The sequence below is a fragment of the Solanum stenotomum genome, chromosome 9 (assembly GCF_019186545.1).
Source record: "Solanum stenotomum isolate F172 chromosome 9, ASM1918654v1, whole genome shotgun sequence".
NCBI lineage: Eukaryota > Viridiplantae > Streptophyta > Magnoliopsida > Solanales > Solanaceae > Solanum > Solanum stenotomum.
The window spans coordinates 55762293-55789156 of NC_064290.1; the positions used below are offsets into that span (position 1 = coordinate 55762293).

General features: G+C 33.2%; 3 protein-coding genes across 9 annotated transcripts in view; 2 read left to right on the plus strand and 1 right to left on the minus strand.

The window, feature by feature from the left end:
* LOC125875684 (THO complex subunit 3) overlaps window positions 1–26864 on the plus strand; it is a 163179-nt gene that overhangs the window by 30816 nt on the left and 105499 nt on the right. The gene's annotated exons all lie outside the window — the stretch shown is intronic.
* LOC125875674 (probable WRKY transcription factor 2) lies at window positions 6924–12401 on the plus strand. Of its 6 annotated transcripts, none has more exons than XM_049556687.1 (6): window positions 6924–7227; window positions 8148–8642; window positions 10226–10414; window positions 10491–11365; window positions 11468–11626; window positions 11722–12401. In XM_049556687.1, exons 2-6 carry the CDS (start codon window positions 8193–8195, stop codon window positions 12290–12292), a joined length of 2244 nt encoding a protein of 747 aa, XP_049412644.1. In that variant the 5' UTR covers window positions 6924–7227; window positions 8148–8192; the 3' UTR covers window positions 12293–12401. The 6 variants fall into 6 exon arrangements, with proteins under 6 accessions (XP_049412644.1, XP_049412643.1, XP_049412642.1 ...); XM_049556686.1 differs by having other exon boundaries at window positions 6924–7154; XM_049556685.1 differs by having other exon boundaries at window positions 6925–7132.
* On the minus strand, window positions 13143–21061 carry LOC125875673 (chloride channel protein CLC-f-like). 2 transcript variants are annotated; one of them, XM_049556683.1, is made up of 9 exons: window positions 20525–21061; window positions 19409–19811; window positions 18364–18558; window positions 16649–17103; window positions 16451–16555; window positions 15314–15550; window positions 14942–15154; window positions 14559–14791; window positions 13143–13732 (listed from the first exon to the last, which is right to left on the minus strand). In XM_049556683.1, exons 1-9 carry the CDS (start codon window positions 20858–20860, stop codon window positions 13651–13653), a joined length of 2259 nt encoding a protein of 752 aa, XP_049412640.1. In that variant the 5' UTR covers window positions 20861–21061; the 3' UTR covers window positions 13143–13650. The 2 variants fall into 2 exon arrangements, with proteins under 2 accessions (XP_049412640.1, XP_049412639.1); XM_049556682.1 differs by having other exon boundaries at window positions 14541–14791; window positions 20525–21039.

Consider the following 26864-nt stretch of genomic DNA (forward strand, 5'->3'; position numbering starts at 1 on the left):
TAGAGAACGAAATAATTTTTCCTTCCGTTTAAATTTGATCCAAAATATGCTTTTATTGTTAGTAGGTCGATTCAAATTCTCCCCTCAACTATGAAAAAACAAACAAATTTGCCATATATTTGAATTTTATATCAAATATTGTCCGATCATTAGTAAACTTCATATTTAGGACCCGTTTGGCCATGCAATATGGAATCATGATATGGTATTATGATATGGAATCATGAGATGAAATTGAAGGTTTGTTTGGACATGCGATATGAAATTTTTGTGTTGTATATTTTCTCATAAACATAAAAATCCCATAAGTTGTTAAACTATATATTAAAATAGCCCCAGTTGTTTATTCAATCTTATCAAATAAACAAAAAATTATAAAATCGCATAATAAATTATTACAAAGTTATTTGTTCTCTACTTAAGTTATTGTTTCATCTAACTTTAATTTAATAAAAAAATTGAATATAAATTGTAGTGTACTAGTCTTTTATATAATCCTCCCACAAAGTACGGAAAATTTCCTCATGTTGAACTTGTATTTCTAGATCATGTAACCGAGAAGACGAACCAACATTGTTACTTTGAGCCATTTGTTGGTCAATATCCTCTGCAACTATATCTTCATGTTCATAGACCATAAATATTTCATCACTACTTTGGTATTCTCACAAATAATTATGTAACACTGCACAAGCTATGACAATTTTCACTTGTGTATCAATATCATAATGGTTCATGCCTTGTTTCAGTATTCTAAATCTATTTTTCCAAGCTCCAAAAGTCTGTTCAATCACATTGCTCAGAGATGAATGCCTATAATTAGATAGTTCTTTGACATTTTGAGGCTCTCTTTCACTTCCTCGGTAATCTTGCAAATGATAGTGTAGTCCTTTGTATGGAGCTAAAAATCCTTTTGTGTTTCGGAAACCAGCATCAACAACATAATATTTATCTACCAAAAAATATTTTATAAAGAATTACTAAAAGCATATGTGACGTAAATGAGACAGCTTTGTGTAAATAAATAATATTTATTCTAAGGATGTAATTTAAAGTTACCAGGTGGCGGAAATGGAAATTGTGACGTTGGTTCAACAAGTGCATTCTCAAGTACTTTACTATCATGTGCAGTACCTTACCAACCATCAACAACAAAGGTAAATCGCATATCAAAATCACAAGCACATTAGACATTTTGTGATGTTCTTCCTTTGCGATTACGATATGTTTGTTGCACCGCTTTAGAAACCTCCCCTTCTATATATGTTCCATCAATCGCACCAACACAATCCTACCAAATAAAAAATACATCAATATTAGTTTAGTGAACATAAAATAAATTGGAAGCATTATAGAATGCACTTCATAAAAATAATATTTGTAAGAGTAATGAAAATAGTGCTTCCAAGACAATGCAAAGTCATAAAATAAATATTATCTCTTTAAACAAAGTTGATAGGAAATATGTAATTAAATACTAATAACTTACACATAAAATATAAATGTGCACTTATTAAGGCCATAAAATAAATTTATTAATGTGATTGAAATTTTACCTTAAACCAAAGCCAAAATCGAATATTATGTCGAATTTTGGAATTTACACCAGTCATATTTTTTGGTTGTATAAATGTTGGTGCCATCTTGCCAATTGCCTCGGCAACTATTTTAACATGCCGGTTAATTGTTTCAAGTGAATGTTGGTGAGAATAATAAATTTTATGTCGGTGAGAATAATAGATTTTAAAAAGTAATGATGTGATTATAAATTTTATTTACATATGAAACAAATGGTTAGTAGATATAAATGTGGGGGTTGTTTTAACAAAATATAATATCATGGATCAATTATTGTATTAAAATATCTCAAATCATGATATGGAATCACCATATAATTCCATATCATGATTTTTGGAGAGTATGGTATCACCTCTCATTATATGAAATCAACGTAAAATTGCATGTCCAAACGCTGATTCCATCTCACGATACCATATCGTGATATGGTATCGCATGGCCAAATGCCTACTTAGAATATACTCGATTTCAAATAGCTATTATCAGCTCCAATAATTTAAAAATAGCCGATTCTGGCCGAAATCTGCCGGTGGGAATTATTTATTTTTACTATTTAGAAACATATGTTTGTTGCGTGTGTTTATTAAATCCTTGTCATGATTTAATTGTCTTAATCATTTTTTTTGTACATTTTTGGAAGATTATTCTATTAGAATTGAACTAAAATATAGAAAATATATGCCTCTTTAATAATTGTGTACTGTGCTGTACAAGGGAAGGATAGAGTTGTGTGAGTATAAAAAAGACAAAGAATTGGTCTAAAATAAATAACCTCTACTGACTGGGTCTACCAAATGCCAACATTGGACTGCCATTCAATAAACAAAACAAATAGGTACTCCAATAAACAAAAATGACATTATTGCATCATGCTTTATCGAAAATATTCTATTTATCTTTTAAGATATAAATAAGATATGAATACACAGATTTCATTGAGTAAATTATTATTGTTATTGTAATGTCCAATGACTCTGCTTATTTGTAAAGGTGAAGTCATTCTAAAGGAGGTCGAGTTCAGTTGCATCAGTTCAAATTCTAGATATCAATTTAAAAAAATTATTTAATATATACAAATAATTTATTCATAATCTTGTAAGCAAGAAAAAATCGAGTCAATACTCATAAGTCAACAATTTGTCCTAGTATATTGTTTATTCATAAATCACGAAATTTTGTTGTTGTTGTTGCACCCTTCTTATAGAATTTAACACTGTTTTTTTTGTTACTTATTATATTTCTTTATTGTCTCCTCCTTTTTCACTTGAGTCGAAGGTCTTTCAAAAACAATCTCTCTACCTCTACGAGATTATGGTAAGATCTGAATATATGCAACGTACCCTTTCCAGATTCCACTCATAAAATTTCATTAAATATATTATTACTTTTATTATACTCATAACTCATAAGTTCTAATTAAACTAAAAACTTTAGCTCTGTCGCGGCTTGTTTGAATTTTGAAGTGTCTCCGCGGATGATGGAGAGATGACAATCTGCACATGACATTAGGACTTTGGAGATGATTAGTACTATAAATTAAGAAATATAATGGCCTAATTGTCAGCTGTTAATGATAATGCACCCTAATTAGTAGTAGTACTACTAATTATAAAATTATATGTCAGAAAAAAATTCGACTGATTGTTTGGTTCCATAATGAAACCCCCAATTGGCATGTTATTATCACTAACAAACAAAAATGTTAATTTTGCTTTGTCTTTTCTTTATTTAAACTATACTTACTCTAATAGATTCCACTAATTAATGAATTAATTAATTATTTACTTAATTAATTGTATTATAAATTTCCTTTTCCCTGTGATAATCCCTAGGCTAATACTACTACATACACTAATTTATTAGTGCTACTTTAGTCTTTTCATACATACATTAATTGCTTAGCTTTTGTTTTTGTTTTATTACTTTTTCTTTTTTCGAGTAGTGTTTGGACATGATTTAATTGAGAATTTTTTTTAAAATATTCTTTAAAATTAAAGTTAAAAAGAATATTTGAAAGTTGAAGGCATATTTAAACATAAAAATAATCTGGAAGTATGTGAATGAAAATTTAAAATTGAAATTATGGATTAGTTCGATAAATTATTAGAAAATTTTCAAATATTTAAAATTTTATTCGTGGACAAATGCCTCTTAGAGTTTGCTTTCTCGACGAAAGAAAGAGTGTAATAGAAATCTAGTTTGAAAAATGAATAATATCTCCCCCACTACTCTTATATGCAATTAACAATTTTTTAAAAAAAAACTCACAAAATTGCTGAAGTATTTTCTAGTCAAATTTCTATTTTTAAACAAGTCAAATTAAGTGCTTGATCTTCAACTCGTGAAAAAATAAAAACATTAATAATAGTGTCAAGACGTATTCTAGTGATGTTGTTTTGGAGGGATCTTTGAAGATGATAAAAAAAATGTTTCTTACAATTAGGGGTACATGGTCGGGTTGGTTCAGGTTTTTCAAATATCAAACCAAATCATTTGTGTCGGATTTTTCAACCTCGGATTTTTTCAGGTTTTTTTTTTGTTTTTCCGGTAAAGTACTTATACAAACATATAGTGTACTTGTACTTCAAATATTTCTTTAGTCCTACCAAAATACAACTATCTAAGGTGTTTCTTAAGAAAATAACACAAAATATGATATGATTAATGACACTAAAATATTCAACAAAAAAATAATAATGAAATCGCGTAAAATAAATATTGCAAATTAATAAGTAATAATGAAAATGATAATAATTTAAAGGTACTAAATCATGCTAAAATAAGTTTAATAAGTATTGATTACATGACTAAATATTAAAGGAAATTAAAATCAAATTATGTATTTTAATTGTCTAAACTTATGTAATTCCGATTTCGTGTCTTTACCAATAAACAAATCATTTATATTTGAATCTTTCCCATTAGCGCTAAATTCCACTAGTTCTTCTTTTAATTTATGAAACTGGAAATTTCAAAAACCTCTTGGGAATATTATTATTTTTCCTTTTTCTAAACAGTGAAAGTTTTTTTCTCTGGTACAGAATAAAATAACCAGTTCATTATCAATCATTCTATATTTGATTAGAAAATAACATTTATTACACTAAAATAAGTCAATGTTCCCCACCACCCACCTCCCCAATCATGCTTCCTATTTTCTCCTCCTTTTTTTTTTTTTACTAATCATACTATACCACGTAATACGGACTTTCGACCGGTCCACAATACTTCACTCACCCAAATTATACTTCTTTCTCGGATAAATTTATATCGTTAACCAAATATTTTTCTTTAAGAAATGATAAATAATCATGATCACAAATCTAAAATGTATTTGAAAGTTCTATATACATAATTTGTTATTGATAAATACTCCTAATAGATATCTTGCCTAGTGTCCTCCTCCTTTTTCTACTTGCTCTCACCCGTCAATCTATATATATCAATAACATGTAGGCATTAGTGTTGGAATGTAAGTTTACATGCTAAATATTCATGGCATTTTACTAGAATTCAAACAAGGTCTCTGTTATTTATTTCTATCAATTGTCATATATAATCCGCGTTTGATGATCGTCCATAAAAAAAAAATATTATCCTGAAATATTAACTACTAATCACTTTTTTCTTATATATTTATACAAGTAGTATAAAATAAAAACATTTATTTCATAATTATTAGGTTCACCTACTTCTAAATGAGGTAACAAGTCTTTTTTTACGTAAAACTCTCCTTTCATTTTTCCAAACTACTTTTTCTACTAATAATAATAATTACAACTAGCCGCACATTAGCAACAACTAGCCACACACATAATTACAATAACAATAAATAGAAAAATTAATGCAAAGTGAATGAGAAACAAAATAAATAGTTATTTGTACTTGTATTTTACACTAATTTAAAATGAAAATACACACTATAATATAAATATTGAGTACAAATATATATTTATCATAATATAACTAAACTATCATTTTCGAAGAGAAACTCATACTTACAAAATAAAAATTGATTCCAACTTTTAACCAATTACAATATATTATCATATTGCACGTCATTAATCATACATAAAAAATTGTCTAAGGTTTCACCCAAAATATTAAATATGGAAAAGAAGGTATATTTGCTTCTTATTCACAAACTTATTCAAATCTCAAAAAATAACACACTTTGGAAAAGAAGGTATATTTGCTTCTTATTCGCAGACTTATTCAAATTTCAAAAAATAACACACTTAAAAAAGTACGTGATAGCTCGAAAGCATGAAATCAGAAAAAAAATATATATATATATATATATCAGAGCATAACATTATTAGTAACACTAGCTTAGCTTGTACTTGCTAAAAGTATTTTACTTCCTCTTAATCATAGTTCTCAAATTAGCTTTTTAAAGGAAGAGAGTTTTATTTATTCTTATATTTATATCAAACTCTAATAGTTAATGATTTCACTGAAAATAAAAAGTGCATTAAAATCTCTTGTTGCCAAAAAGCAAATAAAAATTAGGTGTAATTACTATTGTTTGGCCATTTGTCCCTTTTTATCATAACATGTTATTCCCAAAAATTAGCTCCATCAGTCAAACTACTCTTCCACGTGGCTTTCTATTATTGGCTGGTCAAACTTGGATAACATTTCGAGACCCGGTTTTTCCCTCTAGCCCGGCCCATCAAATCATTTTCAAGAAATTTTTTTTTGAAATGAATATAAATTATCTTTCGTTTAATTTATTTGTCTGATTTTGATTCGAAGATTTTTTATTCTTATAAATTTAAACTAAAGATAAAGATACATGAAATGTATCAAAACATTTTAAAATATTTTTGTCTTAAACATACAATGTAAAAAATTAAAATTATAATATTAACAAAAGAAAAGAAGACAATTTTCTTAAATGAACTAAGAAGAAAAATAAACTGTAACGTACAAAGTAGGTAAAGATAGAAAATTCAAAGTGGTGTGTATTATCTTTTAATATTTTAGCCTTAAATATTCAATGTAAAAATTTAAAATTACAATGTTGACAAAAGAAAAGAAGACATTTTTCTTAAATGAACTAAGAAGAAAAATAAACTGTAACACTCGAAATAAGTAAAAATAGCAAATTCAAAATTGTATGTTTTGCACGTTACTATATCTTAGTGGTCAATGATATGGATTGAACACCATGAGATCTCAAATAATTATCTTCTGAAATTAGTTGAGCTGCGTAAAAATAAAAATTAGTCCGAACAGAATGGTTACTGAAAAAAAAAATACAAAAATGTGTGTTAAAAGTCTCATAAAAATCCTCAATTTCGTTGTTCTCTCTTTCAAAAGATTCCAGAACATTTAGAGGTCCACCATAACATACAAACAAACCCCACTCCAATTTTTATTCATATATTCCTATAATTATTTTTCTTTTGCCTAATCAATCATAATCTTGTGCCCAATCTAGCTCTTTTTCTACAGAGAGAGAAAGAGAAAGGATTGCTTTTGCTTTTTCCCATTTGTTTCTTGGAAGAAAGTCTTTGGGTGGAGTTGGAAAAAGAAAAAAAATTCTAAGGTGAGACTAATCTGTGTTGAAGGTCAGGCCAAAGGGTCTATCTTTCTTCAATTTTATCATTCTTTTTTTTGACTGTCTTTTTTATGGTTGTTCAGGTACTTTTTTTTCCCTTGTTATTCTTTGATCATCACTTTCTAATGATTGATTTATTCTCCTGAGATTTTTATCTATGTGGTTTCTTTGTTTTGGGTATTTCTGATGACCCCTTTTGCCTGGAAATGATTTCTTCTTTCCCTTTTTGTTGTTTTCCTTATTTGTTAGATCCTGATGTGCTTCAAGATTTAGTAAAGTTTCAATCTTTACCTTCTATAATCAGTTACAGGCAGGAGAAGTACGTTTTTTTTTTTTTGCAGCAATGGCATGTTTTTACAGCTGCCCTAGATCAAAATTATGCTTTTGTGGAATGTAATTAATTTGTGGCTGTTTTGTTTTCCTTTGATGGGCTTTTTTGATAACAAAAGGAAAAATGATGGAGGGGTATATATATGTGAAGACTTTTATGCTGTTGTATTATGATTCCTTGATTTGATGATAATTATGAGGGGAATCTTAGTAGCTCGGTTAGTTGGTTGGCTACTCGAGCTTTTATCTTGTTGGTGAGGGTTGGATGCCTCACCTTGTAATCCCTTCCCCTACCCCCAATTTGAAAATAAAAATGGTAATCCGAGAGTCGTTCGTGTGTCTGGTGGATATAGAAGGAAAATTGATTAATGGAGAGGCTGATTTGGAGATCTTTGCTTTGTTATATCTGAGAGAATAACAAGGTGAGGGTTCAATGCCTCACCTTGTTGTTCTGGAGTATTTGCTATCTCTTGAAAATTAGAAAAGAGTAAGTTACGTTAAATGATTATGAGTGGACAGCTAAGTGTCTTATGGTGGAAGTAGATTTAACGCCTCGAGTATCATTCCTCCTTTGACATTGTTAAGAAGCACTCATGAAATAGTTGTTTTATATATTGGTGTGGTTTAGAATCTCTGTGGCTTTATATTCATTTCATGCTACTCCTCATTGCAGTTAATTTGGCTTTTGAGTTGCTCATGCTACTAGTGTCAACAATTGATGGGTGGATTTGATGATCATGTTGCCATTATGGGAGATTGGATGCCTCCTAGTCCAAGTCCAAGAACGTTTTTCTCTTCACTGCTAGGTGATGATGTTGGGTCAAGATCATCTTTTGAGGGCACCAATGAAACTAGTGGAAACTTAACTTCTGGTCCTCAAGAACATGTTGGCAATTCTGATGGAAATGCTGGAGCACAAGCTGCAATCAGTGAACCACAACCGGTGAAATTGAGTGCACTGTCTGACCAGAAAATGAGCTCTCGCGGAGGACTCTTGGAAAGAATAGCAGCTAGAGCTGGATTTAATGCCCCGAAGCTGAACACGGAGAGCCTTAGACCTGCTGATCTGATGCAGAATCAAGGAGTTCGCTCTCCTTATTTAACTATTCCTCCTGGTCTTAGTCCAACAACCCTGCTAGAGTCTCCTGTTTTTCTCTCCAATTCACTGGTATGAATACACCTTGTGTATACCCTTTGCCTCCACCGCATAATTGATTTCCTAGATTTAGGTTGCTTATTATTGGTTATTGCTGAACTATGTTATAATGGTGGAAGTTTAAGAAGCACGCCAACAACAAATGAAAGGGATATAATACACAAGTTTAAATAATAATAGGCTATCGATTCTGCAAAGTGAGAAGAGGAGTTGTGACTATGATTAGAGTTGTTCTTGGGTGATATACTGGATGGATTAAGTGAAGACAAATATTTGTATCTATTTTAATAGTTCTACCTAACCAACTTCTTTGATTTTTTAGCAAGAGTCCGTGTTTGTTCTATGCTGCGATTTGTGAAAATATACTATCCCTCTTTTTCAATTTGCTTGTCTAGTTTTGTCCTTGACATGGAGTTTAAGTAAAGACGACTTTTGAATCTAAGATATGCAGAATGTACCGAAATTCCCTTTAATCTTAACATGTCATGTGGGGAGTTAGAATTAAAGAGTTGCCAAAAAAAGGGAAGAAATATTCTTTTTGATACGGACTAAAAAGGAACAAACAAATTGAAACGGAGGGAGTAATATATAAAGCTGTAGAAGGATATAGGTTTACTTGCTTAGATTGCTCTTTGTTGCAAGTAGTTATCATGTTCTTTTTAGAAAACACCAGCTCATATATAAAACTCAGATGCTTGTACTTATTCACAAGTCGTTTTATGGTGTGTCAGTCACCAGCATTTATTTTTTTGAGAAAGGTAACTTTATAGTCACGAGCATTCTCTTTTACTGGGTTTGAATTCTTGCATTTTATCGAACTCCATCAAATTGTTTTCTGCATTTACTGAATGAAGGGTTTCATCTTCTGAGTTGTAGCATAAACATCATAAAATAATTTTTTAACCTGCGGTATCTTACCTCAAGTGCGCTTGCTTTGCAAAGTTCACCTGCAACTTGTCATCCGTCCATCTTCCCCTTGCTTTATATTATACCAAAGCAAAACCAATTGTCAGAGTTTTAAGAAATTGTGAGTCCTAATTTCACATCATGGTCCATATATTGGTTTTTACTATTAATTTAATCTTCTAATTGGAGTTTTCAGAACCCAGAAAAGAGCTACAAGGTCTGTAGCTCCTTATATAGGACAACTGTTATATTGTTAAGATGTTAATCTTGCAAGATCTTGTTTCTGATACGTATACTCCCTCCGTCACAATTTGTTTGTCTTACTTTCCTTTTTAGTTCATTTAAAAAAGAATGTCCCTTCCCATTTTTGGTTACTCTTTAATTCTAACTTTCCACGTGGTATGCTTAAAGTCCACAAGATTAAAGAACATTTTGGTTCATTCTACATATCCTTAATTTAAGACCACATATCTTAAATTTCGTGTCAAGTGCAAACCAAACAAGAAAATTGAAACGGAGTGAGTATCATTTAGAGGCACAATTTGCTTGAATCATTTTGGCTTTGGTCTAATGCAAAGGTCACTTCTTTTGGGCGCTTGTACATCTGTGTGAACTCCCATTGTTCTGAAACTGAAGTATTCTTCTTCAAGGTTCTCTTTCATGTAAAATTTTCTATCAATGTCTTGCAGGTGCAACCATCCCCAACAACTGGAAAATTTCTATTTTCCTCAGGCATTGAGAATAGAAACTCGGCATTGATGATGGAGGATACAGATAAGAGGAAAGATAATGCTTTAGAGAGTATCAATTCATCATCCTTTTCTTTCAAGCCAGTTCCAGAGACTGCTCCATCTCTTTTTCCTGGCACAACCAGCAGAGTAATCACTCTCAATCTCTTAAATGCACTCTGCACAGATATTCTGTTTGTTTCCAATTTCTGAGCTTGTTTGTTAGTCTTGGTTGCAGGTGAACCCGTCCAATTTTTCTCAGCAAGGATTTCCAAACATTGAAGTTTCAGTTCATTCCCAGAACTCGCTTGTATCTCACCGTGTGGAAGCTACACAAAACCCGACTCAGAATGGAACACTTCAGCAATCACCTGATTTCCCTAGATTTTCTGCTGAGAAGGATGTCATGGGTAATAATGTTACCCTAGAGTCTAGGACTTTTCAGACAGTTGGTAGTGCTGTGGACCATTCTCCACCTCTCGATGAACCGCAAGATGAGGACATTGATCAAAGAGGAGGTGGAGATCCAAATGTTGCTGGTGCCCCAGCTGAAGATGGTTATAATTGGCGAAAATATGGGCAGAAACAAGTTAAGGGGAGCGAGTACCCCCGAAGTTATTATAAGTGCACACATCCAAACTGTCCAGTCAAGAAGAAAGTGGAGCGATCTCCAGAGGGTCATATTACTGAGATTATATACAAGGGAGCCCACAATCACCCAAAACCCCCACCTAACCGTAGATCAGCCCTTGGATCCACAAATTCACTTGGTGACCTACAGCTGGACGGTGCAGAACAAGGTGCAAGTGGTGTTAATGGTGATCTGGGTCAGGCAAACTTCCAGAAAGCACCTGGTGCTGGAGGAGGTTTTGATTGGAGGAACAACAATCTTGATGCAACATCATCAGCAAACTTGGGCTCCGAGTACTGCAACAGATCTGCCCCTGTCTCTGCTCAGAATAACACTCGGTTGGAATCAGGTGATGCAGTAGATGTGTCGTCGACTTTTTCAAATGATGAAGATGAAGATGATCGTGGAACTCATGGCAGCGTATCACAAGGTTATGATGGTGAAGGAGATGAGTCCGAGTCTAAAAGAAGGTTTCTATATCATCGTTAGCCTTAATGAATGAGATTTCCATAATTCCATCAAATTTACCTGAGTACTTAACTTTTTATTATCTCTTTGGTAAATATTACTAGGAAGCTCGAGACCTACTCTGCAGATATGACTGGTGCCACTAGAGCCATCAGGGAGCCAAGAGTTGTGGTTCAAACTACAAGCGAAGTGGACATCCTTGATGATGGATATCGCTGGCGCAAGTATGGGCAAAAGGTTGTTAAAGGGAATCCAAATCCAAGGTTAGTCACATTGATTAAAAATTTTATGACACCAGAATCCCGAATTTTGACTTGCAAAGTTGTTTGCTAAAAATGATGGTTTTCCCTTTTGGCAGGAGTTACTACAAGTGCACAAGTGCTGGCTGCAATGTCAGGAAGCATGTTGAGAGGGCCTCGCATGACCTGAAGTCAGTGATTACCACCTATGAAGGGAAGCACAACCACGACGTTCCTGCAGCTCGCAACAGTAGTCATGTTAATTCAGGGGCCTCCAACACTCATCCAACTTCAGTTACTGCCCCTGCTCAAAACCATTTACATAGGCCCGAGGCTGCTCAACTTCAGAATGCTATGGCACGGTTTGACAGGCAACCTTCATTGGGCTCATTTGGTCTGTCAGGGAGGCCCCAGCTTGGACCTAACCCAGGATTTAGCTATGGAATGAACCAGCAAGGCGGACTATCCAGTCTAGCAATGGCCGGATTTCATCCTAATCAAAACAAGCCAGGGGAGGTTCATATGCATCCATATCTAGGACAGCCGCGACCCATGCATGATATGGGATTTATGTTCCCAAAGGAAGAACCAAAGGTGGAACCGATGTCGGATCCTGGATTGAACCTCGCCAATGGCTCAGCAGTTTATCAGCAATTTATGAACAGGTTGCCGCTTGGACCTCATATGTAAATTTACAGTTTTTGTCTTCTCTAAAGAAAAGAAAGTTAGAGATGCTGATTTTGGTACTTAATGGGCATACCTCCTACACAAAGTCCTATAATACAACTTTTTGAAGCTATATTTTGTCTTTGTTTTAACTTCTAAATACCATATAAGCAGCCATTTATTTGGTGTCTGTGCTTCAGTTTCTTGCTATACTGACAACAGTTTCAGGTTGTAACATGGAAAAGTTCCATGTCTTATCTTACTTCATCATATTTTAGAGGCTAAGCTTTATGTCCTCCTCCATGTACTGGTTCTTTTGCTTAAACCGCACCATAATGGCCTTGCTCTTATATTAAAGAAAAAAGTTTCAACAAGAAATTTATGTCTGTTTTCATCAGTTGGTATATGTATGCAATTTTTGCTGGTCTCATCTCTAGTCTGAGAATTTTGAAGTACAGGTAATTTATATTTTTAGTTGGACATCAATGGTATATGTATATATGCAATTTACTGTATATTGAGGTTCATTGTCAAGCTAGTCATTGCATCTAATATTTGCATCAAAGTTTGCCTAACATCAACATTAGTTGAGCATTTAGGAAAAGGTACCGACTTTCTGATAGGTTCGACAATTGCACATTTTGTAGTAGTTACGGCACAAGTCTTACAGAGATGTTTTATGGCCGAATGTTGTTATGACTAAATTAGCTGCTACTAGGTGGCGTAGAGCATCATTAGGTCTGCTTCTATAATTTTAATCTTGTGAGTTCTGAATTTTGTAATAATGATTTCAAGGGTTAATAATTGTTACAATACAAATTGAGAGCAAAAGTTAACCAAACCCGTATTCGGACTTCTAATCTGCTGGCTTGTAACAACAACCGGGGTAAATGGTTAAAAAGGGAAAAAGCCAATGGTAAAAGTAATCTTAACATATATCAAAAGAGACATATGAATAGACTTTCAACTAGTTGCCTCTCAATTTGTGTATATATATTAATCCATGACGATTTCACATTTTGATGTTACCCTGATCTACCAAGTATATGCTTCATGTACAAAATGTCAAATGTCAAATTTACACTAAGGACGACTGCCTTTCTGATAAAGTACAACAAAAACTATAGAGGAAAACTCATGCTATTACGCTCGGGCTCTGTGGGCAGCCTGGTGCAGCATGTCCGCTCCAGAAACAAACAGGAAGGAACCTCAACTTCTGCACACATAATTAAGTGAAGAATATACAGTAAATTGGATACTACCTACTGATGTCCAACTAAGATCGTATATTTCTTTGCTTCCCAGTCTCAGATTGATGCCAAAGTAGAACAAACACAAATTTCTTGTTGAAACATGCTAGTGATATTCAGTGCCTTGAGCTATTAATGGCCATTCGTTATGATCTGCTTATCTTTTTCTTCTTGATTCTGCTGGTAGACCGACTTCCGGTGACTCACTTCACGCCTGTAGGATGAATTACATTCAGAAAACACACTGACAATACAAAACCCAAGCACTTCTAAACAATTCAAAATCCACAAATGAGTAGTCTATTAGTCATCAGCACAAGGCCGTGCAGGGAGCCAATTTACATTTTAGAACGAACTATGATTTTGTTCATCTTACAAGGATTCGAAAAACTCTTGTAAAGTTCAGTTCCACCTGCATAGTTTTGTTAATACCAAAAAATATAATTCATCCTAATTTTCTTGATTGCGTCACTTCTGTCTTCGTATTTTCTCTCCTTTTTATTTACTTTCTTTGTATAATAATGTTCTTTTGCAAATGACAGGTGGTATTAGAAGCAAGCTAACACGACCAAACTCGGGCAAAGACTAAGATCAGTTTCACCTCTTGGACTTTAGCTCCATATGAGTGTTCAATCGAGCTACAGCTGTATTGTCATTCAAACCTATTTTACCAAGCTGTAGTTTAGCGCCAAATATTAAAAGAACCCTATAACTATCACTTAAGTTCACATCTTCTACGAGTTCCATTCATTTACAGTCCCCCATAACATAAAGATTTCTGCTCAATTTCCAAAACGTCTTGCAGTTTAATTCCCTCTGAATAAAGCTACAGAGTAGGATCTACAGTTGATGGAAGAACAAGTACCATAAATCCATTTTTACCTTTTCTTTTTACTCCACCAAAAAAAAAAAATTAACTTCCTACTCTTGTGACTTGCATACCACATAGAAACATATGGAACACTTCAAAACTTGGATCAGAGCAAAACGGAGTAGCATACAAGCATAATATGAGATATTACATAGAGAAGCTGCAAAACCTGATCGTCTCCTCTACTGAATCATAATGCAGAAGAGCAATAACTCTGCGCTTTCTTTCTCTTCTGAATTCTCCACCACGCTTGACCACAGGCAATTGTTTAATTCCTTTGGCCTCCATTAGTTGCTTTGCAATTGCTAGATCCGTATCAGGATAACAAGTTAGGAGTCCACAATCTTGGCCACGATAGCTTATCCCTCTTGTGCATATAGAGGACACAAGACAAGTATTTGCCTGTAAATCATATAACTAAAGTAAGAAAAGAAAGGAAGTGCATGGACTGAAACTCCCGGAGACAAAGATGGCAAAGTGAACACAAAATCAGGGAGAAATAGAAATGAACACTAAGAGACATTTGTCATGATGGCAATCTAAAGCACATACATCTGTGACTGATAAATCTTTGTTGGAAGAATCTCCATGGTTCTTAAACAAACTCCTTTTCACATCACCATATGTTAAAATTCCTTCCAAGTAACCTTCACCATCAACCACAAGAACGCAACTCTGTCGGCAGTCATGCATGCATTCTAATGCTTCTTTCACAGTTTGGCTCGGAGAGACCTTCAAATAATCATTTGACATGGCCTGAGAAACCTAATAGAAGGAAATACACATTAGATTCTTGAAGTACCTAAATCACAAAATAAGTCTCCTAAAGGAAAACAGGTGGTGTTTTGTTCAAAAAATTGAAAACCAAGATCCCATAAAATGCAAACTTTTCCCACTTTCTAGATGCCAACGCAAAGATAGTACCTTTAGATCTTCTAAAATGAGACCTTCATCAAATGATTCATTACTGTTATGACTCCCAACCACCATTAGTTCCAAGTTATTTCTCTCACCAGATTGCCTCGAACCATTCCCTTCATTTTTGTCAGCAGCTGGTGAAAGAATAGAGTAACCTTTCAATGCGAACTTGGCTTCTGATGACTCCGTTTCATTTGGCTGGTCGGTAACGGAAGGCACCCATATTGCCAGCCCAACAGCACCCTATTAAAGAGCATTTAAAACAATTGCATGATTTAAAGTGCAAATTTTACCCCATATATCATTTCAACAGCAACCTACAATAGCAAAAAACATCTATGCGATCATCTAACTAGCAAACACAGATGCAAGTCAGATTTGTATATGTCCGATAAAGGTTTAGTCTTAATGTAGTACACTATAATGTAATGTTATGTGTGTAATGTAATTTAATATAATAGAAGGTCTCCTTATTATAGCAGCATAGTTTCCTAGAGTTTTGCCCTCTTACCTCTCAAATGTAGAGAGGACAACAGTCCAACGCGTTAGCATAATCTTATGGCCAAAAGTTACAAAGATTAAATTAACCAACCAAAAAGGTTACCAAGATCAAATTTACCACCTGACCACACAAACTCTCCCTCAGGGTGATTTCAGCACAGACTTCCCAGGAGAATGTTCAGATAGTAGCCAAAAGATACACTTCATCCAAATTTGGAGGTCAAACACACACAGCTCAAAATTAAGTTAAAGCTCAATACAGGCAAGCTGCAATACTGCCACAGTTAAAAGTCAGGAATATACTTAACGATTACCTAAGATAAACTGGTAAAGAAACACCAGACATGTAGCAAAGAAGGGAAACCTTGATTTCAGAATGAGAGTAACTCAAAAATTAGCCAACACAATTAAAGGAAGTACATTGCTTACTCAAATTATGAAGTTAACCTAGGATGACAACCATCTGTCACAAAGAAGACTTGAGTTACTCAGAAAGTAAGAGATACTATGTTACGGACTTGAGTTACTTAGAATGTAGGAGATTAGATAACAAAGATAGGTGTTTTAATCAAGCATGGAAGCTTTTAGTAACACACATGAAAAACAACTAGAACTAGTGATTTTTTGTTCAGCAAGACTAACCATGAGAGGAAGCAAAATTCTATAATCTTTTGTCAACTCAAACAATAAAAGCACTGACGTCAAAGGCACTGAGCAAACTGAAGCTAGTGTAGCAGCCATCCCCACCTGCATTGTTTACATTTATCCATTAGAAAAGTTTACCACCTAAACGGCATTGGAGTGTAATAATTGTTTGGGGAAGGTGAAAGTATATCAGACCAGTGCATATGCCTGTGGCTGGGCAATAGCAGCATTCCCTGGAATAGCTGAATTAATTAGTTCCCCGGCTAACCCTCCAAATACAGCACCTACAGCAGCACCTATCATTAAGCTTGGTGCATACAATCCACCAACAAGGCCAGACCCTTTGCACAAAGCAGTGGCCATGACTTTTGCAGCAACTAATTGAGCTAGCCATCCAATTCCAGGTGCAGATGCAGTTTTCCCAGTATGTAGGATTTCATCAACATTAGTGAAACCCCAATAGAGAACTCCAGGATATCTCAGAGCTATTACACCAGCTCCTAAACCCCCCAAAGCAGGGCAGACAACATCAGAAAGTCCAAATTTTTCCTTGAGGAACTGAAACCCGTTGGTGAACCAGGACACCAATCGAGTGAAAACAACACTTACTACTCCACACAGCATCCCCAGTATCAGATACAATGGAAGCTCTACAAAAAGGAAGCATTCTCAAGTATTCAGAAAGAAATCCTTAAAAAAATAGGGTGAGAATCAAGACAGTTTAATACGTAAAGCATGAAGTAACATGATACCCAGTCATCTAAATCAGACATCACGTTATACATTCTCTCTTAATGTATCTTACGACACGCCATATCCAAGGTGAGGTGCCGTAGTGTCTGTTGTTATATGCAAACGACATAGTACCGATTGACGAGAATAGCAGTGGAGTTAACCCTGGGCTGGAGGTTTGGAGACAAACCCTGGAGTCTAAAGGATTCAAGTTGAGTAGGACCAAGACCAAATACTTGGAGTGCAAGTACAGTGATGAGACACGTGAGGTTGGCATGGAAGTGACCCTTGATACGTGGGTCCTTTCAAGTATCTTGGGTCTTCAATGCAAGGTAATGGGAGATCAACAATAATGTCACACATCGTATTGGTGTGAGGGGGATGAAATAGATGCTCACCTCCAGAGTCTTGTCCGATAAGTGATAAAAATGTACCACCTAAACTTAAAGGTAAGTTCTACAAAGTGGTGATTAGGCCGACTATGTTGTATGGGATGGAGTGTTGGCCTGTTAAGAACTCTCATGTTCAAAAAATGAGAGTTGTGAAATTGAGAATGCTAAGGTGGATGTGTTGGCTTACTAGGAGATATAAGATTCAGAATGAAGATATCTAGGAGAAGGTGGGAGTGACCACTGGGGTAGACAAGTTGAGGAAAGTGAGACAGAGATGGTTCAAGCATGTTACAAGGAGATGCCCAGATGACCCGATGAGGAGGTGTGAGAGGTTGGCATGGTATCCATACCAAAAATTAGAATAGCAATTGACTCTATGTTACGACCTATAACAATGGAGACAAGAGACAGTACACTCAGATGTTACTTTAGACATATAGGAGACAAGAGAAAAGTGTATTTGATGTTGTCCATTCCTTTTTTAGCAAAATTTAGCATGTGAATGACAATAGCAAGTATGAATACCACCAGGAAACATTCTCAGGAGAAATGGTACAACTATATCAGAAATGCATATGCAAAATTTCCTGATTACAAGAATTTCATTCAACAATGCAGCACGAACACTGGCTGAGTGCAGCCAAACTGTGAAAGGGCAAATACCCCTCGTCATTGACTCATGTCTGCTATAGAAAAAATAAATAGAACACCACCAACGGAAATACTCATGCACTATAATAGTAATGTTTTAGCCATGATAAAATAAACTAGAATTAGATCAAATACCGGCAGCAGATTTCATATCATACGTGGGCACTGTGAAAGCCTGTTTTTCCCCAAGTACTGCATTTGATACAGTTGATGATATAACAGAAGCCAATATGATCATCGCAGTTGTAAAAGGGGGTGAGTTTTCAGCACGGAGTGGTCTTAAAACTGTTTCAATCGCAAAGAAAGAGCCAGCTACTGCTGCATTGAAACCTGCAGAACAAAAAATGTTAAACCTAAAGATCCATCAACCAGCTGAGGCAAGATCCAGAGAGGTGCAAAGCCACAATTCACACAGACAAGTACACGCCCATGGATATGCACGTATCAGAAGTGCACTAAAGAAGACTATCCGACTATGTATTTGACACATTGACAAAAATAATAACCAAGTATTTCTCCCTGCAATGATAAACGGCCTCTCTACCTCCCAAGGTAGGTTGAGGTCTGTGTACACACTCCTCCCCAGACCCCACTTCTGGGATTTCACTGGGTATGTTGTTGTCGTTGTTGTTGTTGTAAATAATGGCCTGTGGGACCCACACAAAGTCATATTAGCTAGGAGGAATAGTTTCTAGTTTCTACTCCTTTGATATTGAGACCCATATCGAACCTTGCAGCACAAAAGACTTGTCGGAAATTTGGCTCCAAGGTGACTGCCTATTTTGACAACATCAGTTTCATTTTTTGGGAAAGAGAAAACAGAGAAAAAAAAGTCTTTTGGGAATGAAGAAAGATGGGACAGCATGAGAGTGCTCTTCTTAGCGTCACTAGAATATGCATTAAATTCATAATCCATACAAGCTATAACACACGAAAAACCTTCCTTGCAAGAGAAATTCACAAAAGCATCCACTCATAATGGTTTTGAGATTGAACAAACAATGTCTCATCTTTGTCAATGTCTCTAGAATACCTCTGAGAGATATCATCTCAGAAATTACATACAAACTAAAATACTTCTAAACATATAATTTGCTAAGGGCCTAATACTCTGCATTACTTTGGAAGTGAATAAGGAATATTTCCTGGTTCAGATACTTCTTAATAAGAAAAAACATACCTGAAGAAATTCCAGCAGCTGCACCAGCTGCAATGAGAGCTATTCTTCTTTCCCGGTTGTTTTCCATCATCATTGAACATCCATAGGCACATGACTTCCCTATATCTACACTAGGGCCTTCAGGACCCAAGGAACAACCAGTGCCCAGAGTTATAGCAGCTTGAGTGGCCTTCACTGTAGGGAAGATTCCAGCAATCAAATCAAATCCTTGTCCCTGAGTAGAGCTAGACTCTGTTATTTGGTCCAATATTCCGACCAGACCATGCAACATGCCAACAATGACTCCACCCAAAACTGGTATTAAAAGTATCCGATGCCAAGTATCAGCTAGCCTTTGCAAACGAAGCCAAGCAGCACCGTCATAAGGAGTACCAGCCCATGCCCACTCGTGTATTACATGTACCTAAACAAATATCCTCGGTGTCATCCAATATACAATAAAATAATTACAGTTCAAAGACTACTGGTTAACAACATAAGAAATACAGTACAAGTAACTCTCCAAATGCAACACCTTTAATCAACAAAAATGGTCAGAGAAGCTTGCAAGTCACAAAAGCAGACCCTCAATATGCATATTCCCCATACTAAAAAGGAAAGCAAACCACAGGAACTGCCATTACTCGTTAACTGAAGATCTCTACTTTGGAAACGCCTGAAACCCCAGGAGAGATACACAAACAACTAAATAAGAGGAATAATATAGCATGCAGATTTCATAAAGCAACAGCATTTTGCTGTTCCCAATTTCACAATTCACAATTTTCAGATTTTGGTAGTGATAGCAAACCTTAATTTGCTTTAGAAAATAAAATGCATGTACTATTGCACTGAGACGGACTGGAATAGAGTATTCGTCGCCACTAATTCAGTTTACGATTAGGTGTAATGAAATCAAGTGATTAACTGACAACATCTATCTGAAGCCAAGTCAACAAAATCTCCACACTAAGCATCTAATAATCAATCACTATTATGTGCAAATTGAGAAAGGAAATAGAAATGACATAACTAATTGCCAACATAGGCAAAAAGCAATAAATCTAGCTAAATTCGTCCAGTTATTGAAGCAAAAATAAGCTTTAACGAAAATGCAAGCTATAAGCTGAAACTAACCCCTCGATTAAACCCGGCAACACAAAGGCCAGTAGCAAGGCCAAGGAGACATCCAACAAGCAACATCGCCCATTCCGGCGGAGCACTATCACCTAGAATTTCATCCGCAGTAGATGAAACACCGCGGCGATTAGAAGGCGAAGGCGACGAGGAGTGGTGGTGATCCCTATCCGACGATCGCCGACCAGAAAATCCTCGATCTAACCGCTTCAATAGATCCTTAATGCTTCTTGTATTCGTTCTCCTCGGAGACGACTGGCTCTCCACATCGCCTTCCGACGCCGATGAAGTAGAACGTAACAAAATGTTGTGATCGCCGTACTCCCCTCCCGACATTTCTGACGAATTTTTCACCGGGTTTTCGTCGGAGGATTACTGGCGATTCCACCAGCATGCATTACAAAATTGAGTGTAAATTTAACAACTTTCTTCTCTGTAGGTTAACTAGTCGCCGTCGCTATCGGAGTCGAGTTTTCGACGACTTTGGGCAACTAACGACGGGAAGTGGAGGACAAAGTGCGATTAATCCCCAAAATATCCCTATCATTGACCAACAAAGTTTAATTCTTATATATAGGTGGTATTTTTAAATATTTGAATAGTTTTTTACCAATTTTTTTATACTATTATATTTCAATTAAACATAAAATAATAAAAGTAAATTACAAAGCTAGTACACCATTTTTCAAAAACCATATTTTTAAATTTCTCGCTTATTATAAATTTGATTGTCACGGAAATTTTTTATTTTTTTTATTGTTTGAAATAGTATAATGTTATTGTCTAGAGATTACTAGTAGCTTCGATTGTTGGAATTTCGTATTTCTATTGATATATATATTAGCTTAGGGACTTCTGAGACTATGAGCTCATAGGAAGTTGGAATAAAATATGGTCAATTGGGACAAGTTGTGCACAATATTTTCAGAATGAGGATTGTACTGATTATAGAGGTTGCTAGGGTTGTGTACATGAACAGATTGATTCAAATTTTTCAAATATCAAATCAAATTTTTGTGTCAGATTTTTAAATTTATAACCAAATCAAATTAATGAAATTCGGATTTTTCAATTTTGGAATTTTTCAACAAAGTATTGATACAAACATATAATTAACTTATGTTTCAAATATTTCTTTAATCCTATCAAAATATAACTATCTAAGATGTTTCTTAAGAAAACAACACAAAATATGAGATGAGTGATGACACTAAAATATTCAACAAAAAATAATAATGAAATCACATAAAACAAATATTGCAAATTATCAAGTCATAATGAAAATGATCATAATTTAAAAGTATTAAATCATGCTAAAAATAAGTATAATATTAATTTATTACATGAATAAATATTAAAGAAAATTTAAAATTAGATTATGTATTTTAATTGTCTAAATAAATGTAAAACTAAAGAACAAACATTCAATATTTTTATCATTCTTAGTGTTGAATTGATTTTCATTTTGTTAGCATTAGTATTAATTCGGTTTTGATTTGAGCTTTATTAGAGTTACTAACATATATGAACTATAACTTTTATCAGACCATTCAAAATTCTAAGTTTCGAACTTGAAATAATATGTTAAAACATAAAAAAATTACGAAAAAAATATAACAAATATTTAGAAATTATATGAAAGTAAAATTTTTGTTTCAAATGTGGTTTCAAATATCGTAGCTAGAATGCTTTCTTCAATTTCAAGCAGTCCCTTTTTACTTATCGATATAAAAACTGCTTTGTATTCTACTTTAATATATACTAATATTGTTGTAATTGTTGATCGTACAAAGAATTGAACCTTCTCCATTTCAAATGGGCTAGTGCAAAATTTCAAAAAAAAATTGAATCAAATTTACGAAAATATACAATGTATACAACAATTATATGTTGGACAAATTAAACACCTATTGCTTCTGGTTATATTATACCTTTTCCTCATCGATCGGCTTTCCACAAACTGAGCCCGGCCCGGTGCGCACAAATAAATGAAATGGCGCGAATCAAATCAATAAAATATTAAAAAGAATCGAATACATACATGCCATAATTTTAGTTAGAAGTGTCTTCTTTGAATTTAAAAGGTTTATTTTCCTATTTAGCTAGCGTTTGATCATAAATCTATAATTAAACGGGAGCTTAAAATAGTTCAGAAAGTTTTTCCTATAGGGCCTGTTTGCTTACACCACCCCTCTTTCTACATGTGGAAGGGTTATATACTTTGTATGTAATATTATTGGGCCTAAAAAAATATTCTAGCATATGCTATGCTGGTTGATTTTGATTTCTTTGAATGATGATGTGACAAAGGGAATCTAATTAATTAAGGTACTGCTTAACAAATCTCTAATCCAGATTTAGTCAGAGCAAGTTTATTGTCTTTTAATTTAATTTTGTTAAGTGAAACCAATTAATGAATTTTCATCCTCCATATGAAGATTTTTGGTGTTTAACTATTCTAAGAAATTCATATTAATTGAACCAGCAGGCATAGTGTGACATTATATTTATGTCAGAAAGGACTAGATAATATTTGAAGGTGTCAATAATTTTGACTTATATATGTGCATATGTGGTGAATGATGTAAATAATATATACTAATTCAAAGAAATCCATTTTGTCAAACAAAAAACAAATTTAAAAAAATATGCAGAAAATAATGTCGTGTTTGAGCTAAAATTACTGAATTATATCAAAAGAATACGTCTATATTATATGCAACAAAATTTTAGTCAGTATGTTACATAATTATTATATTAAATATTTATACATTTATATTGATGGGCGGTGACGTTACAAACTATTATGGTTAATTATAATTAAACAAGTAAAAGTTATTTAAGTTAGCTGACTAAAAAAATTAAAATCACACGATGTAGGGTCACAGTCATTTTCAATTTAGGTAAACATATACGACTAATTGTGATTTGCTTTGTAATGGTATTGAAGGAATTAATTAATGGCTTTAACATTAATTTACATTTTACACTAATAGACTACTACTATACTATTTTTTGGCCCTGCAATAAACGTGGGGTGTGGGACTATGATTTGGAAGTTACATGATAAATCATTACACAATACGGCTGGAGCTAGCGCTTTGATTATGATTTTTTATCAAACTTAATAATTTTGATTAAAATTTTATATTTATATATAATTTTAAAAAATTATTGAATATAATCAAATTATTAATTTAGAATTAAATAATTTTAATTAACTAATATTTCAAACTCATAAACTTTAAAATTTGACTATGCTTATAATATTACATTGTTCATATCTGGTGAACAATAAAAGTTTGACAAATACATGATATATGTATATCATTTTATTTTTACTATATTAAATTATTTAATTGTGATAAATAGGATTTTTTTAAAAGATCCAAATTTGAATAACTACTTACCTATTAGGGGCGAGTGATAATTACTACTCCTTCTATCCTACTATACTTTTTTAAAAAAAGTTAATTTTTATTTTATCAAGAAATAAATGTTCATTTTAATTACTCCTACCAAGTAAACAAAATCTCTTGGGTAGGAACATGCCACGTATGTTACTTGAATCATAGAGTAAAATATAGATATTTAGATTTTTCAATGTTTATAATGTCTGGTATTAAGGATACTAGTTCAACTATATCGAGTAATTAATTTGGACCGCAACTGGACCATGATATAAATTAAACTGATACACATTTAACTTTATTTTCTAAATTTTACAAATTAAAACGAAATGATATCAGCCACACTAACTTTATGGTAAATTTTGAAGGAAAACATTAACTATATATACTATGCAACAAATAGGAGGCGGATGGGGGTTTGGTTCGATCGAGCCTGTGAACGTGATATTTTATTTCTAATTGAATCGATAAAATCGATTTGGGGTGGGGAAGCACTAAAGTTAGGAGTAAAATAATAAAATTTGACAAATAAATGAGAATGTTGCACTTGTCCATCATTAATTACGTGAGTGTTTATAAAGAATTTTAACTATTTTATGTTGCCTAAAGTTATGGATTAGATATTTAAATTCTTTCACATACTATTGAGCCTATTTTAATTTGATGGACTTAATTGCACAATTCTTTTTATTCGGTGTGTAATTATTATTCTCGATTTCTATCTAGCCATGACAAATGTAAAGAATCCCACATTGGTGATGGAAGGAATTTTAAGTTTCTTTATATAAATTTGGATAAACCTTTTTCTTTAAGATAATTTTTGTGTTGGTTGATGAATTAACCGTAAGGTTCATTTAGCATGATATTATAGTCAAGCCTCTCCGATATTGACTCTCAAATAGATGAATAGAAAGAATCTTATATATCATGACTTTTTTATACGAACTTGGATAATTTCCCCCCTTTGAGTTAATTAAATCATGTTCAAGGTCCATTCAATGTATTTGTTACACTAAAGATAAAAGGCAATGAGAAGTTCTTCATGTACTGTACATGAGTATCTGATTTTATTCACATATATTATTGATATACATAATTCTTATTTTACACCTCTCATAACCTATGTAATTAAATTTTAATAAAACGAACCAAACATTATATTATACGCATGTGGCATGCCGATAAATTTTTTTCGACTTATCATAAATAGTAATAGTTAGTGCGCTAGTATTTGACATGCACCCACTTTCGTAAAAATCCATAACACTTTATCTTCTTTTCTCTTTGTATAGCATTCATTACGACTTAGAGACGGAATCAAGATTTTTAGTTTATAAGTTTTGAATTATTATATACTACATATTGGTTTTTGAGTTCTAAAGACATTATTTATACACATTAAATAAATTTCTTAATACAAATATATGATTTTGTCGATTCTTTAATCATATTAATATCGATTCTACCCTTGTTCGTACCAAAAGATTTCACTTGGAGGTAAAATACTTTGTACCAACATATATAATATGATCCAAGATCTTAAGTTCTGGAGTATGAACCACAACTCGTTTTATCTATTGGATTCAAAATATAAGACTAGCGAGGTAGAATTCGAGTTTTGATAGTTTTACTAGGTCAAATATTTGGCACGTTTCTCAAGATCACTTTTTGTATCGATCATTTTAGACCCTTGAATATATGTCGAATTATATTCTTATTTTGATTGCGTCTAATCCCTACTTAGCTATCAAAAGAAATTTAAATCTTTAACTAAGAATGAAAAGGTACTTATCATTCGATCATAACCAGATGATATTTATCCTAAGGTATATACTGAAATATTGGATAGGAAGATTGAAAAGTAGAGACAAGAAGACATTGGTACAAACAAAAGTCTCTAACATTACTTGTATGATGGGGCAGGACATTATATTTTGTCAATATTGTCAATGAATTTCTTTTTTCTTGTTAGTGGGGTCTCATCGCCAAAGAAAACCCTACTTTATTTATTATAGCCAAAGTATCAAATACACTTAACATGCCCTAAAATAATCTGCCATATGCACTCTTTTCAAAATTTCATTTTTTTTCCCCATATATTTTGGATTAATTAATTTAGAGGTTCAGCTGTATATAGACTTTTTTTGTGTGTTAAAAGTTGTTAAGCCATCCATGTTATCATCATTTTTTCATTTATATTTTCTGGTTTATAAGGCGGTGGTGCTGCAATTAAATTAAAATATATAGAAAAAATCTACCCCTCGATATTTGTGTAAATTAAAATTCCCCTTTTTTATTGATATTTGCTTCATACCCTCTCAACTCTTAAAACTTGTGAAAAAAGGACCCACAAGTTCCTTTATTATTAGTTTAATTCACATTAATATTTTGTTTTAAAAAAAAATGATCTAATACAGTACTAAGCAATCGATATGCACCGAATCCGGAGAAAGGTCATGAGATTAAGAAATTCTATTGTACTTACCCATGTCTTGCATTTGTACGAGAGGTTATTTTCACACATGTCAAATATATTACTATCTAATTATATGATAATAATTTTATCAGTTACATCAATATTCGCTTTAATTCTAGTTAATTTTCTTCCAAATATTTATTTTTTCTTTGTTTTACTTCAAATTTTGCAAAATATATAGGATGTGAGGAACAATAAATATTGTGTTAAAGGAATTAAAGAGTACAAGAGCTTAATAGCCTTAATTTATGTTAAATTTTTCTTTAAAAGCCGAAAGATATATATACCTACTCCCGTTAATATATATATAAATAAACTGATTTTTTTTCCCATATTTTAATTAAAATGTATTAAAGTTAAAAAGGTAAAATGTTTAAAAAGGTAAAATAGTATAGTGTAAAATATGTTATTTTACCATTCTGACCAAATTTTCTGGCAAAAAAAGAATTGTAAT

Bases quoted from the DNA above. Each gene is read 5' to 3' on its own strand.
- LOC125875674 (XM_049556687.1), top strand. From the start codon at position 8,193: ATGGGTGGATTTGATGATCATGTTGCCATTATGGGAGATTGGATGCCT. The intron at 8,643-10,225 runs GTATGAATACAC...AATGTCTTGCAG, and splicing joins TTTTTCTCTCCAATTCACTG to GTGCAACCATCCCCAACAAC. The intron at 11,627-11,721 runs GTTAGTCACATT...CCCTTTTGGCAG, and splicing joins AAAGGGAATCCAAATCCAAG to GAGTTACTACAAGTGCACAA.
- LOC125875673 (XM_049556682.1), bottom strand. From the start codon at position 20,860: ATGTCGGGAGGGGAGTACGGCGATCACAACATTTTGTTACGTTCTACT. The intron at 15,551-16,450 runs GTTAGTCTTGCT...GCTCTTTAATAG, and splicing joins GAATTTTGCTTCCTCTCATG to GGTGCTGTTGGGCTGGCAAT. The intron at 13,733-14,540 runs GTAATATCTCAT...TTCATCCTACAG, and splicing joins AGGTTTTGCAGCTTCTCTAT to GCGTGAAGTGAGTCACCGGA.